This window comes from Cyanistes caeruleus, chromosome 6, assembly GCF_971803275.1.
Source record: "Cyanistes caeruleus chromosome 6, bCyaCae1.hap1.1, whole genome shotgun sequence".
In the NCBI taxonomy this organism is placed as follows: domain Eukaryota; kingdom Metazoa; phylum Chordata; class Aves; order Passeriformes; family Paridae; genus Cyanistes; species Cyanistes caeruleus.
Window position 1 is genome coordinate 34528766 of NC_141706.1, and position 18328 is coordinate 34547093.

An 18328-nucleotide genomic window follows, 5' to 3' on the forward strand; every position below is an offset into this window, starting at 1 on the left:
GAAAGACTCAGGAAGGAGTGATCTATTAGTATTGCAGTGAAGCAAGTGGAAGATCTCCCAACAGGTAGTGAATTGTTTTCTGGGACAATTTAATAAAGCTATACTGACCCTATAGTGTTGAGTGAATAATACATGTATCCCTCAGAGGCAGTTACCTTATTTCTGTGGAAACCATGTAATTAGTGGTGTTTTAACAGCTGCTTTCCATTTCCATGTTGTTCACCCTTGTATCTTGTTCAGAACTGAAGATCACTTAAAGATATTGGCAGATAAGGTTCTTTTATCCACAAAATGTCCCTTCCTTTCCTTGGCTTTATCTTTCCCTCTTTCAAGCATCAACTGTTATGGCAACAGGAAGGTCAGAGGCAAATAAGCAGCTGGCAGTCTTCCTAATGGGCAGAAACATAGGCTGGAATCCCTCCTGAATTTAATGGCACCATGGTAGAACTGCAGTAGCATTGCTAACAGTGGCGTGGAGTGCATTGCAGGGTAGCTGGATTTAATGAGGTGAGATACTGCTCATGCTAAACCTCCTGCCAAAGCTGGACACTGTGATGCATGCAGAAAATGTGGTTTAAGGTTTTAGAATGGCTTTCCCTATTTATTTGTTTTTCAGAACAAAATGATAGAACGTGGTTTGGGCTGCAAAAGGCAGTCTGACTTAGTTGCTTACTTGTTGATTCTGGCCTACTTCAGGAAGAGAAAAAGAGGAACATTGTGGTTGCCTCTCTTAATCTGGCTTTAATGCAATGCCCTTCTTTTAGCCTTGCAGGTTTTCCACAAATGAGAGGAAGTGTCTGTGTGGGGAAGTAGGTTTGACAACTATGGAATTAAATACTGGTGTTCCAGGGTTTAATTTCTTGTATATTTGTATTTAATCCCCACTGCTGTTGGTTGGTGTCTTTTGTTGGAGCCTTACTCTGCAGACTGTTTTTCTATTAACATACATCTATTATGTTTGGATCCATACATTTTTGACTGCTGAGAATTTCCTTAGCTCAGATAGTTCCCAGTTATAGGGTAAAAAAAGGTCATTTTACAATCAATTTGCCAATAAAGTGACAGTGTTTGGTAGTTTACCTTTATCTGACCACATATTTAAATTATGCAGATTTACCAGGTCCAGTGTGACAGATTTATTCTTGATGTGTTTGAAAGGCTGAATGTCCATAGATGTCTGTGAATGGAGGTGAATACATATTTCAGATCTCTTACTGTCTTGAACTTTGATTGAAATGTCAATCTGGACTCCATTGCTTGGCATCATCTGCTTATTAACTTGAAATGAATCCAGAGTTTAAACACTCTACATGCTTCAGGGCAGTTCAAATTTTAATTTCAAGGAGGAAGGAGGATTTGGAGGTAGATAGGAGGAAAGCCAGTGGGGTTCCCTAATTACTAAAAGTATTTTAATTAAGTGGAGTAGAGCTACACAAATTTGATAATCTGAGTTCCTCTTCAGACTGTTGTTGTCTCTTTGGAAATACCTATACTGGTGGTGCTTCCTTCTCACAGCACCACAGTTGTGAGAGCCACTTCATCCTGTCATTTTTGATGGAAGTTAAACAGGAGTGATAGTATTTCAAGGCTGTCACTTCTGGCTGACAACTGCTTCATCTCCATTTTCATGCACTCAGCTTTATGTTTCTAAGCATCCCCTGCAGAGGTACGCCTTAAATATCTGGACTTCTGCATGCTGGTATTATATATGAACTACCTACAAAACTCACGTTTTTGAGAGGGATTCAAAAGTCAACATTTAGACATGTAAGGTATGAGCATGTGTGTCTGGGTCTGTGTTTGGTGGCAGACTTTGGATTTAATCCTAAAATACCATCCAGGTTGCAGCTATAAACACAACTGCTGTAAGCAGCAGTGGGTATGGCCAGCTCAGCATGTGTCAAGCTGTATATGGTGGCACATGTCAATAGAACAGCTCTTCTAGAGTCACTACTGTAACTTCTAGTGCTGGGGCATCCCAGAATACTGCAGCTGCTGCCTCTTGCACTGAGATGCTAAAAGCCTTACTTTGACCCCTGCTAGCTTCTACTCCTGGGATCTCTTATTCCTCTCCTAGGATGGAATGGCCATCCAGTGCTGATGACTCCTGCAGACCTTGGATCTTGGTACCCAGCCATCTAGAGCAAAAGGAATTGGAGCCCTTTCAGCACTCTGGGGTTGGAAGGGTGGAGGAAGCAGGGCCTGGGCTGTCTGTTACCATGTGGCAGTGAAGAAGTAATGAATTAATTTTCTGTGGTGCTCTGAGCAGGAAGTCCCTTTTAAAGTGTAATTAATTTTAAGCCAAAGTGCTTTCAAAAACAAAGAAAAATCCTAGAAAAAGGAATCATTTAACTACACAAAGCAAAATTAATTTGGCACATTGAATAACATGTTAATAAGCATCTTTAAAACAGATGATGGTTTTAATGTGATTTATTTTTCAGTTCTGTGGAGACAGCTGATGAATTATATATGGTTATGGCACTTATGAATTGTAAGTCTCCTCACGACTGAAGGCAAATGTCAAAGGCACCATGTGTTGGAAAAAGGCATTTTGTTTGGCAGGTAGGCTTATTCAGAGGCAGGCTTCTGTTTTATACATACTCTGCATTGCTCAGTTGGGTGTACCCATCCTGTAGCTGTCTCGTGTGGCTGAATGCCTCCTCCTCATTTAGGTAAATAGCATTTTCTAGGATAATGGAGAAGGAAGAAGGTATGATCAGTGATTTCTTTCTCTGGCACTCTTCTAGTAAGCAGTAAGCAGAACATATCTGTCACCTCTGAAATTTGGAGGTGCAATGTGAGCTGGGTTAGAACTGAGTTGCCAAAAGGAAAAATGTTTATGGCCATGTCCTCTACTCTTGCTGGGTTTGTCTCCCTGCCTGAGTAGGAGCAGGTTTCTCCCACCAATGCTCAGAGCTCTGACCTGGCCTTTTTCCAGCAAACAGAAACATTCTGACATTCAGGCTAAGCGAAGGATATCTGATGATAAGCTTATTTCTCCTGATCTTCCAGGGCTTCTCTGAGAAAGGCTAAAGCTTTCCTAGAAGATTTGGCTCTGAAATGGCTCCCTGTAGAGTTTTCATCTGGTCTCTTTTAACCTCTCACTTCTGTCAGTGCAGAGAGCTTATTCTGGGTGCTGATTTTTGAGAGTGAAGTGTCCCCCCCTCTACTTCTGAGCTGCAACAGCTCCAGTCTGCAAACTTTGCTCAAAAGTGGGTGCTATTCTTCCCAGGCAGTGTCTGTGTGAATGTGAGCTGGTTGAAGGGGAAATAGGAAGATGATTGAAACAGCATCATGTTTGCAGCACTGATAGTGGAACACCCTCCAGGAAGTATGTTGTATCCATCAGAAACCCAAACCAGAATGTTTCCTGTTGAGCCTATGCATGTTCTCTCTCCACCTGAGAAACTAAAGTAACTCAGTGAGACTGGGAGATTCCAGGTATAAGGACCATCATAACTGTAAGACCTGTGTATTGCTAGTGTTTTACTAACTCTGCAGGAAGGAGAAAAGTGTGGTTTGGGCCAGCATGCTGGAAGGACAGCATTGGTATGAATGGGAGCAAAGATATTAATTTCTTATAGATTGACCTGAACAAGTCAGACACTGGATAGGGTATGACCCTTGTTGAGTAAATCTCAATATGAGATTACCAAAGAATTTTGACTCTATAACTGTTCCAGTAGAACACACATCAAGGAAAAGTAGAGCTGCAAGGTGTGGTAAGCCCCTGTACAAGTATTGTCCCTAGCAGTCCCAAGTGGTTGGAGATGCCATTGTGCGCATGTGAAGCATGCCTCTGATAGTTTCCCCTTGATTCCCATAGCTCTCTATTTTGTCTCTTTCTCCTAAATCCTCATCTCTTGCCTACCTGCTCTACTTACAGCCACTGACTGCCATTTCTGTGCTGTTGTGGTCCTTGGCCAACCTCTGTAAACTTGGGAACTCTGCTGGATGGTGGTTTTGAGCTATTTCTACTTTCTGTTTTTAACTGTTTCCTATTTGCTTCTTTCTGGATGCTGCCTCCCTCACAGATTCTAGAGCTGTGATGAGACAGCACAGGGCAGTTTACAGGGAGCTCTTCAGATTACATTCTGTTGTGATTCTTTAGTTCCTACAGAAATGATTGATTCCCTCTTGCATTGTAGTCCCAGGGAGGTAGGCTCATCTTTCACCGGGGATGAGTGTTGGAGTAAAGTAAGTACAAGGGAGATGGGGACATAGCCCTGATGAAACTGCTGTTGGAATGGAAAGTAGTGTTATTTCTCTGCTGTTACACACCCTATGGATATCTGAAAGACCTCACACGTGAGAGTTTCCTTTCTGCTAGCAGTGGGTTTCATAGATGGATAGTACAGGTGTTCTGAGTTGACACAAGTGTACTTGGCAGTAACACAGCTGAACTGGACCAAAGGATATTGTTGACTGTCCCTCAGCTGCTGGGGTCAGGTTGCCTTTCTGGCTTGGATAAGTTTAACTGAGTGGCAGGGACAGGAGATGCCACTAAGCAGATTTAAAGAAATTTCATTCAAACCTACAGTTTTTAGAACCTAGCATCTGAATTTCTCTTCTCATACCAGGTACAAAGGATATGATTAACATAGAGATTTCAAAAGCAGTGCACTTCAATATAATGGAAAACACTGACCTGTATCTGATTCCATTTGGGATCTCTCTAACAGCTGCAGATGAGGCCAAGCTGAATTCCATCAGCATAGCAAGATTTCAAGAGCCCCTCTGGAGTATGGCCAGAATACAAAACACAGCCAACAGCCCTGCATTATTAGCATGATGTCTCTCTGAGTGGGTGATGTGGGTGTGTGTGACTTGGTAGCTAAAGGGAGAGTTGCTCGGCTTGAATTTCTAAGGATTAATTCATTGAGGCCTTAATGCTTGATGAAGTTGGGATGCTTTTAATCTGGGGAAGGAGAAATGTTGATCTCCTGCTGGAATTCCATTTTGCAATGAGTTGCTTTCTTTAGATTGACAAGAGTTTTTCTATTGCTATGTGTTTTTAGTAAAAACTGTCTTTTTCATCCAAAAGGCTGGTTGTTTGGGATCCTGTCCCTGTTTGTTTGTTCTCATTTTCCAGGAAATGTTTTTTTCTCATGCAGTCTCAGTGGGATTTACCAAAAGAAGCAAATTCCTTTCTTCTCCATATTCCAGGGAGACGCTCAGGGCAATGAGCAAAGGAATTCTAGCAAAGTATTATATAGAGAATAACAGTGAACTGAACTCTAGGCAAATGTTTGTTATATGTATATATACATATGATTCTATATGTCCATATGATTCTATATGTACATGTGGATATACACCTATTTGCATATATATTTCAAGAAAGCCTGAGCACCTTTGTGGAAAAATGTCCTTGCCAGTATTTTTAGTTTCATTAGACTTTACTTTTCTGTTCTAATAATCCATGTTCCTTTGGGGATAATAAAACTCTATACCTGAAACTTAACCCTTCAGTTAGTTTCAGCTTCTATGTTGTATTAAACCCATTCATTGACTGACTGCCCTATTCCTCATTCTGTGGTGATATGTTTGACCTATTATTCTGAATCCTTGTGTACAGAAATTGGTACAGTCTCTGCCATCCCAGAGGGGCCTCCAGAGCATTTCAGATGGTAATTTCAAGACAGGATGGGGGAGGCCTGATGAATCTTAATCACATGTTTCTCCTTCATTACCCTCTACCACCCATTTCAGCATATCTTCACATTGTATCTTTTAAAATTGTTTTCCTTTTCTTTTTTCTTCCTTTTGTTGAAGCCATATCCTTGGCTTAGTCATTCTATAGTTCCTTCTATGTCAGAAGCATGCCCTTGTGTTACAGCAGAGCCTTGCTTAGCTTACTTCTGCTGCTTGGGCACTGGGAGAACTCTCTCTTCTTTTTCACTCGGATAGTAAAGTTTCCCTTTGGTATAAATAGATCAATTGCAGGCCTGGTTGGTTCCCACTTGGAATTGTGTCCCAGACATGAGCAGGCTGGTGTGTCTGCCAGCCAGGGTGCTGTGATGGTGGTGCTAATGTGATGTAGTTCTCATTTGCTCCCTTGGTACATCTAAGCAAAAAAGAGTTTGTGATGGGCTGCTGCTTCCTGACAGCCATTTTCAGCTTTCTTATTTAACGGAGAGCAGAAAATGTATAGGACACACCATTTGCATCTGTTTCACAAAGAACACAGGTGGTGTTGCTGCAGTGCTGTAACTGAGCTTTGAAGAGTTCCAGAAGCAGTTGCTATTTCCATGGCTACTTTGACATACTTGGTTTCTAGATCAACAAGGACTGCCCATTCAACTCAATTGATTTACAACCCAGTTGATTCATTTTCTCACAATTTTTTTATCACTTCTAAAAACAAAAGTAAATTCTGCCAGCAGCCCAGTTAGTTCCCTACCCTTCATCAAATAATAGATAGTAAGGACTAGGCAGAGTTGATAGTGCAAATCAAAACAGAGACAAATCAAAACAGGGAACAGATAAGAAGCTGAGCCTGGTATGGATGGGTTCAACAAGGGTCAGTTTTCAGCTGCTGCCTCTGACTTTTTCCCCTCTCCTTCCCCTTTTCCCATCAGCTTCTCTGTACATCATCTCCCTCTTCTGACTGTTTCAGGGTTACAGAAGCAGAAGGGCTGCCCTCTGGCCTTGCAGAGGAGATGCTGAAATCATCTTAACAGCTTTAGCTCTTTGGCCAGTATTTCCTCTAGGTCTCAAAGATGTCTTCTGTGGCAAGAGGAAACTAGGAGGAAATTAGATAGGAGTAGAAAACAGAAGTTATTTTCTCATCCTGTTGGTGAGAAAGGACAGTGATGCTGGTATAGGGGTAATATCTAGAGGCTGTTTCTTCTTGCACACTTCTTACCCCTTCTGACATTCCCCACATCTTGTGGGTGGCATCAGGAGCTAGAAAGGAAGAGAGATGCTGGTACGGGAATTCACAACCCTCTGTGACAGGACAGGAGAAAGGGAGAGGGCTAAGGAGGAGGTTAGTACCCTTCTGCTCCATGAAGGACACAAGTGCAGTCTGGGTTATAACTGGTATCTTTGGAACTTCAGCTCAAGGGCAACCATTTTATCTCTTTAAGTGCAATGATGCTAAGTTTTTACTAAACATTCGGTGTCACTGCAACAACAGTGCATATGAAATCAAGGCAGCAGGTGTGGTGTGCTTTAAGGATCACAGCATTATTCTATTGGAGCAGATGAAAGAGCAGATGGCATAATTTAAATTTTCAGGTTCTTTAGACAAGGTCTAGTGGAGGCTGAAAGGTACAATCCTCATCCATTGTAAGGCATTTTATGACATGAGATTTAACACATGTCAATCAAAATATTAGTCATAAAGCAGGAAAGAATAATTACACTACAGAAGTAGATGTGTCAAATCTGAGAAGCTGGAAGATTTTTTCTGTCTCAAGCTATTATTGTCCCCCAGTGCTGTGACTTGTATTTACCTCAGTTAGAATACCACTAAGACTGTTTTTTGCTTTTCAATAAGGAGTCATTTTCTAAGTAATAATCATGTAGGAGCTTCTATTCTGAAAACACCTGTCATTTAAACTAAGATCTTCACCCTAATTCAGAGCTGGAGATTCTTCCTTGCTGTTCTTTTATACATGAGAATTGTTGTTACAAAAGGTGAATGTGATTACTGCTGTGCAAAGATGCCAGTAAACAGCAAGGCAGACACTGTGTGTTTTTTCAAGATGCAGAAAGATAAATGGAATATCTTTGTGGAATAAAATAACCAGAATAAGAGCATGGAATCAACAGGCAGTAGATTCTAGGAAGGGGCTTGAACAGACTAAAGTATGTGGTCTGGGGAAGTCTGAAAATGCAGAGAATTGAAGATGCACTGAAGATGTGTGTGTGTGTGTGGAGCAGGTGAGACAGACAGAAAGGGTTGGAAGTGATGCTGACAGAGAAAAGCACAGGGAGGAGCAAGCCTGCTTTGGGGTTTTTGCTTTGTTGGTGGAAATACACTGTTGTGTATATTTTTTTGAGCCAGCAGGATGATATGTGCATAACACCTTTACTGATAACATATTTTTTCTTAATAAGAACATAGATAGTCCTCTGATACTGGCATACTTCTTAGGCAAAGCAGGTAACATAGGAAGAAAAACACTCTATTATTTTATTTTATTTTAACTTTATTTAATTTTTTATTAGGATATTTTTTAACCCAAAAGAAGCAAATATCAGTCTCTCTGTTAGGTTAGGTTATGGCTGTAGATGGAAGTGTGTTCATGATCCTTATATGAGGAACTGGCAGAACAGGCAAACTCTGATATATGTCTGAAGCAATATTGACTGAAGCAGTATTTTTATATCCTTTTTTATATCCTTACTCCGTTACGTCAAGCAAAGTGATGAGCAGTGGGTTCTCTCCCATTGGCTGTTCATTCCAGCACTGACCTTACAAAATTATGTGCTTAGGCCCATTGCCTTCGATTTCTTCTGTGATTGAGGGTTGAAGAAATCTCTGTTAGCTGTGGAACTGGTTGAGAAGATCACCAAATTCACTTAATTCCTATAATAACAAGCTAGTCCATTAGTCTGCAGTGCCACCTAGCCTCCTCATCCTCTGGGGAGCAGGTAATATGGCAGGAATATTTAGAAAGATAAAAACTACTTGGAAAACATTCATGTAATGATCTTCCCCCTCCTTATCATTTAAAGATAACTTCTCATCAAAAGATTTTAATCAGCGGTCTGAAAATTGTTGCCCTGATATTAGCCAGCTGAAGAAAAAACAGGAAGAATTAGAGATTATTTTTCTTCGAAATGTTAGTTCCTTGTTCAATGCAAGTATTACTCATAATTTGTAAGGAAGCAGAAAGCTGGTGCATGACTGTTATAAATTTTTGAACAGTCTGATTCATCTTAAAATGATTCAGAGACTATTGATAGTAGTCCTGTCAGGAGTTGCCATCTCTGTGGTGAAGTTGGAGTGGTTAGTGACATACCAGTAGTGCTTTGTGGCATTTCATAGCATTCATGAGTTAAAAATATTCAGGGTAATGAAGGCAGCAAATGTAGTTTTGCTGGAATGGTGATATTATCTCTGCCACCTGAAGAAGTCAAGTAGATTTGTCTTCTCTCCTTGGGTGTGTCACAGGGCAGATTGCTGGGGAGAAAAATGGCCCTGGGAAATGGGAACCAAGACTCTGATACCTACCTTGTCCATGCATGCCTTCAGGAGCCAGGACTGCTTCTTTCCCATTCCTCCTTCTTCCCTGATTCTTTACTGGGTGAAAGGAAGTTGGTGTACTTGGGTTTGGAGGGTGGCTACTGCAGCATAGCCATTTGACTGTGTTACATGTAAGGCCATGGTCCTGGAACTGCAGGAAGAGACTGAGACATTAGTGAGGATGCAGGGTAGGAACAGCATTCCAAAATCTGTCAGGATGAATTAGGTTACTGAAGGATGAAGAAACATGTCCTTACGTCCATGAACACCACCAGCTTTGCAAGAAGCCTTTATGCTTCTCCCAGCCTCTCTGCCCTACCTCCAGTTGAACCTTCTTCATCACTGTTGCAAGACAGAATTGTTTCTCCTCACCTTTTGGGTGGCTGGGTTCACATTTTTTTGCTGTTCTGATGATGATCTGACTTGTGTTACAGGATCGGTGATAAATGAAAGACGGGGAAATAATCAGTTTCTGACCAATACATCCCCATGACATCTGCGATAGCTTCAGCCTTCCTAAATAACAAATGTATTTAATCTGAAGCTTTGGGTTTCAGTAGCTCTGTAGAAACAAACACAGCTTTTTGCTTTGGCACAGTTAAACAGAATCTCCCTTCATTTAGACTTGTGAGAGATTAGCAGATAGGTCCTTTGTGAAAATCTGCAAACAGTGACTAAGCATGGGGCCACTCTCATGATGCCAACAAGAACAGGCAGAAAATAGAAAATGTGCACTGCCACACAAAGGCTGCCTTTGTGCAGTGGGCTCATTTGCCATTGCCAAGTAAGACCATGGACTAAGCTCAACGAGTGTAGGTGGGATGGGATGGGACACTATTACTGATTTTCTTTGCTATGGATTTCAGCTTACACTATAACAGTGCTCAAAACCGCCGGTATCTAGAATGTGTGCCACAAAAGGCTTATATGATAATTTGAGGGTGGGAGTAATGAGAGGAAAAAAACCTACTGAGTTTCATCTCCAAATCCTACTGGATTTTCTTCTTTATCAGCAGACTTTCCTTCACTGTTTAATGATGCTTTTATATATGAGTTTTATTTGAGAAGGCACTGCAGTGGGTTTTGGCTTGACTGAGTCATTTGAGAAGTGCACACATGTCTTGGTTATGGTTAGGCACAGCCTGTTTGCTCACATGGATTTCATGAAGGGGCCTTATAGTGCTCTGGGCATGTCTTACAGAATTTATTGGGTTAAACAAAACCTATCACTAAGGCTTGTAAAGCTGTAAAAAGCTATCCAGATTCAGACATCAAATGAATCAACTTAAAGGTGTAACACTAAACCCATACCTTCTTGCTTTTCTGAGGGAATGAGCTGCCCAATCTCTGTACCAAACCAAACAAGAGATGAGGTACTCCTGGGGAGTTAGAGAGCTACCCTTTTTGCTTAGGCATAGATTGATAGCTCACTCTTTAAAAATGAAAGGGGTTTTTAAGCAAAGGGTTAAAACTGGTAAAAAACAAATCAGCCAGCTAAAGCTGATCATAGTGGTGTGGTGGTAATAGTAGTATTGAAACTATAAAAAGGCATTTGTGGGTGCACTTGCTGTCTGTTGGCTGTGGTGTTTGGTTCTAGAAGCTAAAAGGTTCCTTGCATTGTTGGAATGCTATAATAGTCCCAGAGAATGGCAGCATTCTATTGTATGTGCTGGCTAATCATCCAACATGAACAGCGAGTAAAATAAGGAAAGGGAATTACATTCTAGTATTCCGAAAAAAGGCCCAGCAACCAAGCACAGTGATTTGTAAGGGAATTCATACAATTAAAGAAGACAGTGGAGCACCTGTAATTATTAACCATTATTAACAAACTGTAAAGACTGGCTCTTGAAAGTTGTATTTTACTCTACTTGGAACACACCATTTATAAAAGTAACAGAAAACTTAAAAATTAGGACCAATTTTGAAACACCTTTCAATACATTTTGTGCTTTCTTTATTTTGTTTATAAAGGTTCAGGTTCTATGAAAGGACTGCAAAGAGAGGTTCTGATATATAAAAAGGAATACCTGAATTCTGTAGATAAGGTGTGATGAGTGTATACATCTCTTTAATAAATATCCTGTACCACTAGCTTTGGTCATTTTTCTGCAGAATATGATAGATTGACTGAGAAAGAGACCCTGGGCACTTATCAATAGACAGCTTGGGAGTGCTGGAACAGTGTCACTTAGTAGCTGGGGAATATGTCTAGGAACAAATGCTGGAACTTCTGTCTCCTTTTCTGTCAGCTGTCTTCACCCAGTGTTAAATGCATAAAATACTTTGGGAATGGAGCCCAGGTCTCTTGAATCCTTTGTTGTGTAGTGAGCAAGAAGGATGTAAGGCATTGCAAGAACATAAGACTAGATTTCTAGTTCCCTCTAATCTAACTAACAGGTGATTATATAAAAGGCACTCAATGGCCCCAACAGGGTGGTTTTGAAAGAGCATGGCCTTTTTTTCAAGATTCTGTGTTCAACACAGTAGGATGCATCAGAGCCCATCAGGCAGATTAAGTGTTCTGGGGTATTACATGCCACCGTGCTGATTCCTGTGTCTCTGTCAGACTGCAGCAGGAGTGAAGAACCACTGTGCCTCAGGTGGGGTCGCTCTGGGCAGGCTCAGCAACAGAACAAATATTGTCCTGGTGCAAGAGGGAGGCAGCTTAGGCACATTCAGGGTTAAGCAAACTCCGGGTTTTTGGGTTGCATCTTATGCTACTTATTCCTATCTTCTTTACAAGTGTGGCATTGCACCTCATTTCAGTTCTCTTCGGTCCTGACTATACAGCAGATTATGCTGTTTGGCTGAAGTCTGATCACTTTGCTTTCCCATATCTCTGTGACATGGGGTTAATGATGTATCTCTTGCCATTCACCTGTCACATCTCTCTAATTACCACTTTTCACTGAGTAGGTGCACTCCACTCCTCTGTGTTCATACAGTGTCCAGTGCATGGGTCCCTGCCCCCTGCCACAGCTTCTAAACATTATTATAACATCATGCAAATAAATAAGATGTTGCTGTGGAAAAAAACACTGAAACTAAGCCTGCTTTGCTTCCCAGAAATACAGCACGAATTACTGTGTACTGTCCCTTTTAATTGCATCCATTGGCTCCTTTTGACCCATGATAGTTTGTGCTGTGAAATTTAATAGCAATAACGACAACAACTACTTCCCTAATCCTTAGAATAAGAATGAACGGGAATGTTTGGCATTTTCATCCTAGTTTCCGGGTTGAAAGTCTCTGTGTACATTGCTTGGCTCTCAGTTGAGTGTTGCCTAAATGTAAACAGAGGAGATAGTCCTGTTCTCCCCTGGGGCCTCTCCATGGGCCAGGAGCACCATTTTAGCCCAGACAGGGGCCACAAGTCCCTGCCCCTGTGACGTAGATGGGATCCTGGTCTCCAGCTCTGCTCTGCTGTAGGCAGAGACCCTGCCCTGTCAGTCATGTTAGGAGCTATCAACCTTCACTGCTTCCTGACAAAGAGCTTTATATTAAAAAGCTATGAAGTGTAGCTGCAATGAGAAGGGAGATGAAACGTTATGAAAAAATGAAATTTTATCATTGATAAGATCAATGATTCAATGAGGAATTCAATGCAAATATTAACTTTGTTTCCCCCTTCTACTAACACATACCTAGCTTTGAGCTGCAAATCCCTGCAGTCTTGGATGAAATCTTTTAAATTATTGAAGTAATTCGAGTGTTCTTTCCCTTTGTGGTGCAATAAGGAGTTAAATATTCCACATGCTACCTTATACAAGGAAAAAGCACATTGCTGGCATCCTGTGCTGATTTTTTCTCCCCATTTTTTCCCATAGCCTGTACTCAGGTTTGACCAGAATCAGTCAGATCCTTGGTATATGGAAGTGACTCAGTTAGAAGTGAGATTAAACTCCTTCAGGTGCCTTAATCAAAATACCTTCTCTCATACTCCCAGAATAAGGTAACAAAGCTCTAGCATCTGTCCATGGAATGATTTATTCCTACAGATGGAAGGCAGGAATTGCAACTCCCCTTTCATTCTTGCATACCTTCCACCATTCTCAAGGATCTGAAAAAATACTAGTTTTTCAACAGCCATTTTATGTTTTCTTTAAAAGGGATACTCTTGACTAATGTACTCAGAATGGGATAATAATGACAACTTGACATACGTAGAAGCACTTAATACAATTCAAAATGACAAGTTGTCAAAAAAATATAATGGACAGCCAGAGGTGGTATACCTGATGTGGAGAGAAGACCATTAAGTGTCTTGAAGTTTAAACTGGGCAGCCCTGCTGTGAAACATGCTTGAAAGCCCCATTGTCTGCTGGGTTGCTTCTGAGCCTTTAAAAGTGCATGAGGGTAGATAAAGGAAAGGTGTTAATTTAAACTAGAATTCCTGAATAGCAACACAAGTAGACAAACTCACAGATAGGCCATCACCTCTAATGCAGCTGTTATTTCTCTGATGCACTGTTGTTCTTTTGTTCTGCTTGAATGTCTCAGCTCTGTTTACAGTGTCCAGCAATGCCACTTTTGTGACTGGGACCTGGAGGAGGTGGCTGAAGTTCTTGGCTACTGACTGCTTTGCTTAGTGTCCCAGGTAATTCCTTAAGGTTATACCTGATTCTTGTTTTTTCAGTTCATGTTGGGCAGCAGCACTAATTTCCTTTTAACCTTTTCACCTCTTTCTTAGTCAAAGAACACACATAAGACCACCTTGTCTCCTCTAGACACTGATCCTTGAGGGTGCATGCATGCTTATACTGTAATAATAAGTGGGTGTGACGACAGATGAATTCAAATATGTGAATCCCTTTAAATGGAGTGCTAGAAATATGAGAAAATTTGGGCTTGCAACAGGCTGCTTAAATGTGAATGAAGATGCTGTCTAGCTTTAGGTGTATGTATGGAAAAAATGTGCGTTCTTTGTCCTAAAACCAGCATAAGTGCTTAAAAGAGGAATTCAGAACACAATGCAGAGCTCTAGTTCCAGCTGCTCTAATGAGTAAGAATCTCCCTTTCCTCTGTATCTGCAATTCATTTATATTGTAATGTTATTACAACACAAGATATGGGCTCTGGTGCCTGCAGGCAGCGAGGCTATCTGTGGGATTGTAGTCATGCTCCTGAAATAGAGACATTCACTTTCTCAACTGGTATCAGCCTGAGCTGTTGATGAAACACTTCAACACAGCTCAAAGCAAACCAAGCCTTGAGAAGAGTTTATGTGACTGTAAAACAACTCATATTAATGAGCTCTTTGAATTCAGATTGATCCTTTCTATCTGGAGCTAGAGTAAGTTGTCTAGAATAAAACAGGGTAAAAACCGGAATTTTCAAAGGATCACTGAAACACTGATAAGGCTAAGTCGCAATGTGGAACAACTTCTTTCTGTGAAGGGGCAGAAAAGGAAGCCTGAAGCAATGACATTTGTAATGTTGCTCTCATAGTTGTTTCAAGTTAGAGGGAGAGAATCCAGGTCTTAGTGTGCAAATGATATTTACTGTCTCTCCTACAGCAAAAGTCCTTTAAATAACAAATGCACATTTAGACTGGCTTTGATCTCTTGATGCAATATGATTAGCTTAAAGATACATTTAGGTTTTAATTTCCACCTTCTTCTGTCTCTAAAGTGTAGGGAATTCTGGACATCTTATTTTTTTTCCCTAGGTGATTAATTTTAAAATGTTTACATGAAAAAGCATCAAAGTTTGTGGCGGCCTGTCACCTTCCCCAAATCCTAAGTATTTATAGATGTCTGTTTCTGGAATGTCTATCTGATTTAAATCTTGAATTCATTTTAGTGAACTCTGAGCACAGCAGTCATTGGAGTTAATTTAGCAAATAAGAATGTGGGTAAGCGTGGGAAGACCTTGTAGTGCTGCTTTTCTTTCCCAGTTACATCAGTCTAATATCAGCTATTCTGTCTCTTTTCAAGTCTCCTTAAAATATCACCATCTCTAGAGCAGGACACATATCCAAAAGTCACAGTCTCAGGGTATCTGTGACAGCTTAGCAGGAGCCTCTGGGTTTCAGTAGGCGGTTTGTCTCACAAGTTAGGGCATGAATGATGCAGCTTAGCCTCTCGCAGAGGAAGATTTCCATTGCTCCATAGCCTTTAAAACGATAGTGGGAGCTCAGTCTATCCTCTGAGGAGTATCTGGACTCTGAGATGTTAAGGAGGAGGAAGCACCTTTACCCACCTGCACAAACTGCTCCTTCAGACCCAGGCTGCTGAGATGGATGGTTAATGGCACAGTTTGAGTTGGCGGGTTGGAGAGCTAGGAACAGGGGGGAAGTCAGGGTGCTGGTCCCTGTACCTTGTGTGTGAAATTGTCCAGCCCACCCATGGAATGACTAGTCCAGATGAAATTACTGTGCTGGGGTCCCTGCCATGTTGCATGTCATCGTGCCCAAGCTTGAGCTGTGGCTTTACACTTTCAAAATGCATACTAGGGCAAAACAGTTCTGCATCTCCTTTGGCAATGTCTGGAGAAAAATTTTGTATCTGACTTTGTTGGGCTGGCACTTAGCTATGCAGGACATGGACTCACTTCCTTTTCTTACTGCCTGCCTCCACTAGAAATTCTCCTGCACACTGTTTAACAAGTCTTTTATAAAGCTGCAGCTCTATGGTCTTGTCCTTCCTCTCCTGACAAAGGGAGGTGAGCCCTTCTCCAGACGGGATGGTTCCCATGTGGCAGAAGACAGGGCTGAGGCATGCTGGGCTTTGCTGATGTAACGGGCTCCCTGCAATTTTCATTCAGATCTGGTTGGCTGTGAGCTGGCAGGGAGCCTCAGCCTCAGATACGCCTCCAAATCAGATGAGGTCATCCCTGTTTTTTTTCCCTCCTGCTTCAGAAGTCTGTTGTGTATAAACGTTTAAGGTCGGAGTGCTAATTTCCACACCACTGCAAATCTCTGGGAGCAGGAACTCCTTTGTCCCTCTCCCAGCTGCACTCTTTCCCAGCACCATCACAGACTCTGCTCTCCCTTTAAAGAGAGAGGAGGAGCAAAAGGAAGATGAATTTACCGCAGTGCATTTTATAATTGATTCTCACATCCAGGTCAGAGGGGAGTGTTTGCTGGCAGGACATTGCAGAGCTTCACGGTCCTAACACGAGTGTAAAGTAGCTCCAGGAAGAAGCTCCAGACCCGGCTGCTGCCAGAAGTGAAACTACTCGCCCTGCCCAGTCGCTTGGTCCCCTCCCCGCCCTCCCACCGTGTGCCGTGCAGCGATTCATCCAGCCAGCAGAGGACGGGGTAGGTTCTCTCGGCTGTCAGTCAGTAGGAGCTGCCCGGTTCGGGACGAGCTGATCGCGAAATAAGGACTGGCCCTGCGGAGAGCAGAGCACGGAGAGCTGGAGTGTCCAGCCCTGGCCCCGTACCCTGCCTGGAAGCAGCGCCCGCTCGGCATCTTCCTCCCTCCGGCCCCAGTCCGGTCAATCCCGTGTCATCCTCCTCGAAGAGCTGCCTTCTAACTTCGGCGCCGACGCCAGGTCTGCCTGCACGTCGTGGGCAGGATGGGGGCTGCGGCATCCCCTCTCTGCCCCGGGGGCAGCCAGCCCCCTCCTCCTCTTCCTCCCACCGCCGAGCCCCGCGCTGGAATTCCTTTGGCACAGCCTCTTCACCATGTCCTGCCAGGGGCGGAGAACCCTCAACCGAGTGCCTAAGCGGACCGGCCTCAGCACCACGGACAGATCCCGGCTCCGGGAGGAGCAACCCCAGCACCACGGACAGATCCCGGCTCCGGGAGGAACAACCCCAGCACCACGGACAGATCCCGGCTCCGGGAGGAACAAGCCCAGCACCACGGACAGATCCCGGGTGCCTGCGGGCTCCCAGCGGGAGGGAGTTGGGGAGCTCGGCGCTCGCTCCGGCCCCGCTCCGTGCCTTGGTGCCCCGGGTTCCTGCGTACTGCAGCTGCGGTAGCGGCACTCAGCTCTGCCGAGAAATCTCCCTGCACGCACTGCCACCCACCTTGCTCACGGTGCCAGAAGAGGGCTGGTATTTGGGCTCAGAATCTGTCTTCTGTGGATCGGGATTTATGAGCTTGGACGGTGCCTGGTTACAGTGGTGTATGAGTCTACAGACCCCGAGGTGCACTACAGAGTTACAAAGAAACCTTGGATGTGTCACGGCGTGGAGGGCTAAAATAAGCCCTATACAACTAGCAAATCCAACCCAGGCCTTTCTGCCTCCCTGCAACCAACTTTACACACACACACACACACACAACCGTGAGATTTCCCTCCTTTCCTCCTCCCTCCATGCTTCTTCCTTCAGAGACGGTAGGATGAGGCATTTTCTTCTATCTGGCTCAGGGTAAAAGCATACCCCGGGGGCATCAACATACATCTGGCAAGGACTGAAAGGTTTTAATCCAGCCTCTACTGCAATCAACAATGGCAAATGAACCAGTGATTCTGAATGTTTATGACATGGTGAGTATGAAACACTACTGACTGGGGGGCAGTGGGGCTGGGTGGGAGTTCATGCTTGGAGGGCAGACACTGTACAAAGAGGAGCCAAGCACAGATCCCCAGAGAACCTGATTCCCTCCCCCACCCTCTCTTCCCTGGCCCAAACTCCTCATCTAAGCCTATCATCTTCTCATGTCAGAGATGATGCTGACCCTGATTTTTTGTTTGTTTGTTTGTTTAATGTTTAGGATATTGGGCCAGATTACAGGTATGTGCCAGATTTTCTGCAGGATTTTTCAGGAGCAGCAATGAGTGAGACACTTTAATTTCCAGTGCTCCACTTAAGGAAGAAAATGTGATCACCTCTGTCTGTGTTAGAGATTACTGTCCTTTAATTTTGAGTGAAGAAACATTACTAGGCTGTGGAGGTCAGGATTTCAGCTAAGGAGGAGGAACAGCTGTAGAGTTGCAGTAAGGACATAGTTTCTAATAATCTGGATCAATTCCTCATATGCATAAGATTGTAGTTAATAATTCTCTCTGAAGGTTAATTGCAAGAAGAGTAAGAAATTGTCTGGTGAAGTTTCAGCCCAGAAAGGGGCATGGGCACGTGCCTCTCAGAAGTATTTCCTGAAAGTTCACAGGGGTAGCAAGTGGTTTTCCTTGACCTCTTCTTGCAAGGGGGAATGTGAGTGGGTGTTT

The 18328-nt window shown here is 42.9% G+C and overlaps 1 protein-coding gene across 2 annotated transcripts in view; it reads left to right on the forward strand.

Moving 5' to 3' along the window:
* Window positions 1-341: 341 nt before the first annotated feature.
* Window positions 342-18328, forward strand: part of LOC111930893 (deubiquitinase DESI2-like) — a 70755-nt gene continuing 52768 nt past the window's right edge. The window contains exons 1-2 of one of the 2 annotated variants that reach the window (XM_086895135.1): window positions 342-507; window positions 16271-17647. In XM_086895135.1, coding sequence (XP_086751261.1) covers window positions 17609-17647 — 39 coding nt within the window. In that variant the 5' untranslated portion in view covers window positions 342-507; window positions 16271-17608. Of the gene's footprint in view, window positions 508-13705; window positions 13803-16270; window positions 17648-18328 lie in introns of those variants that run through there. The other variant, XM_086895134.1, reaches the window with a different exon arrangement.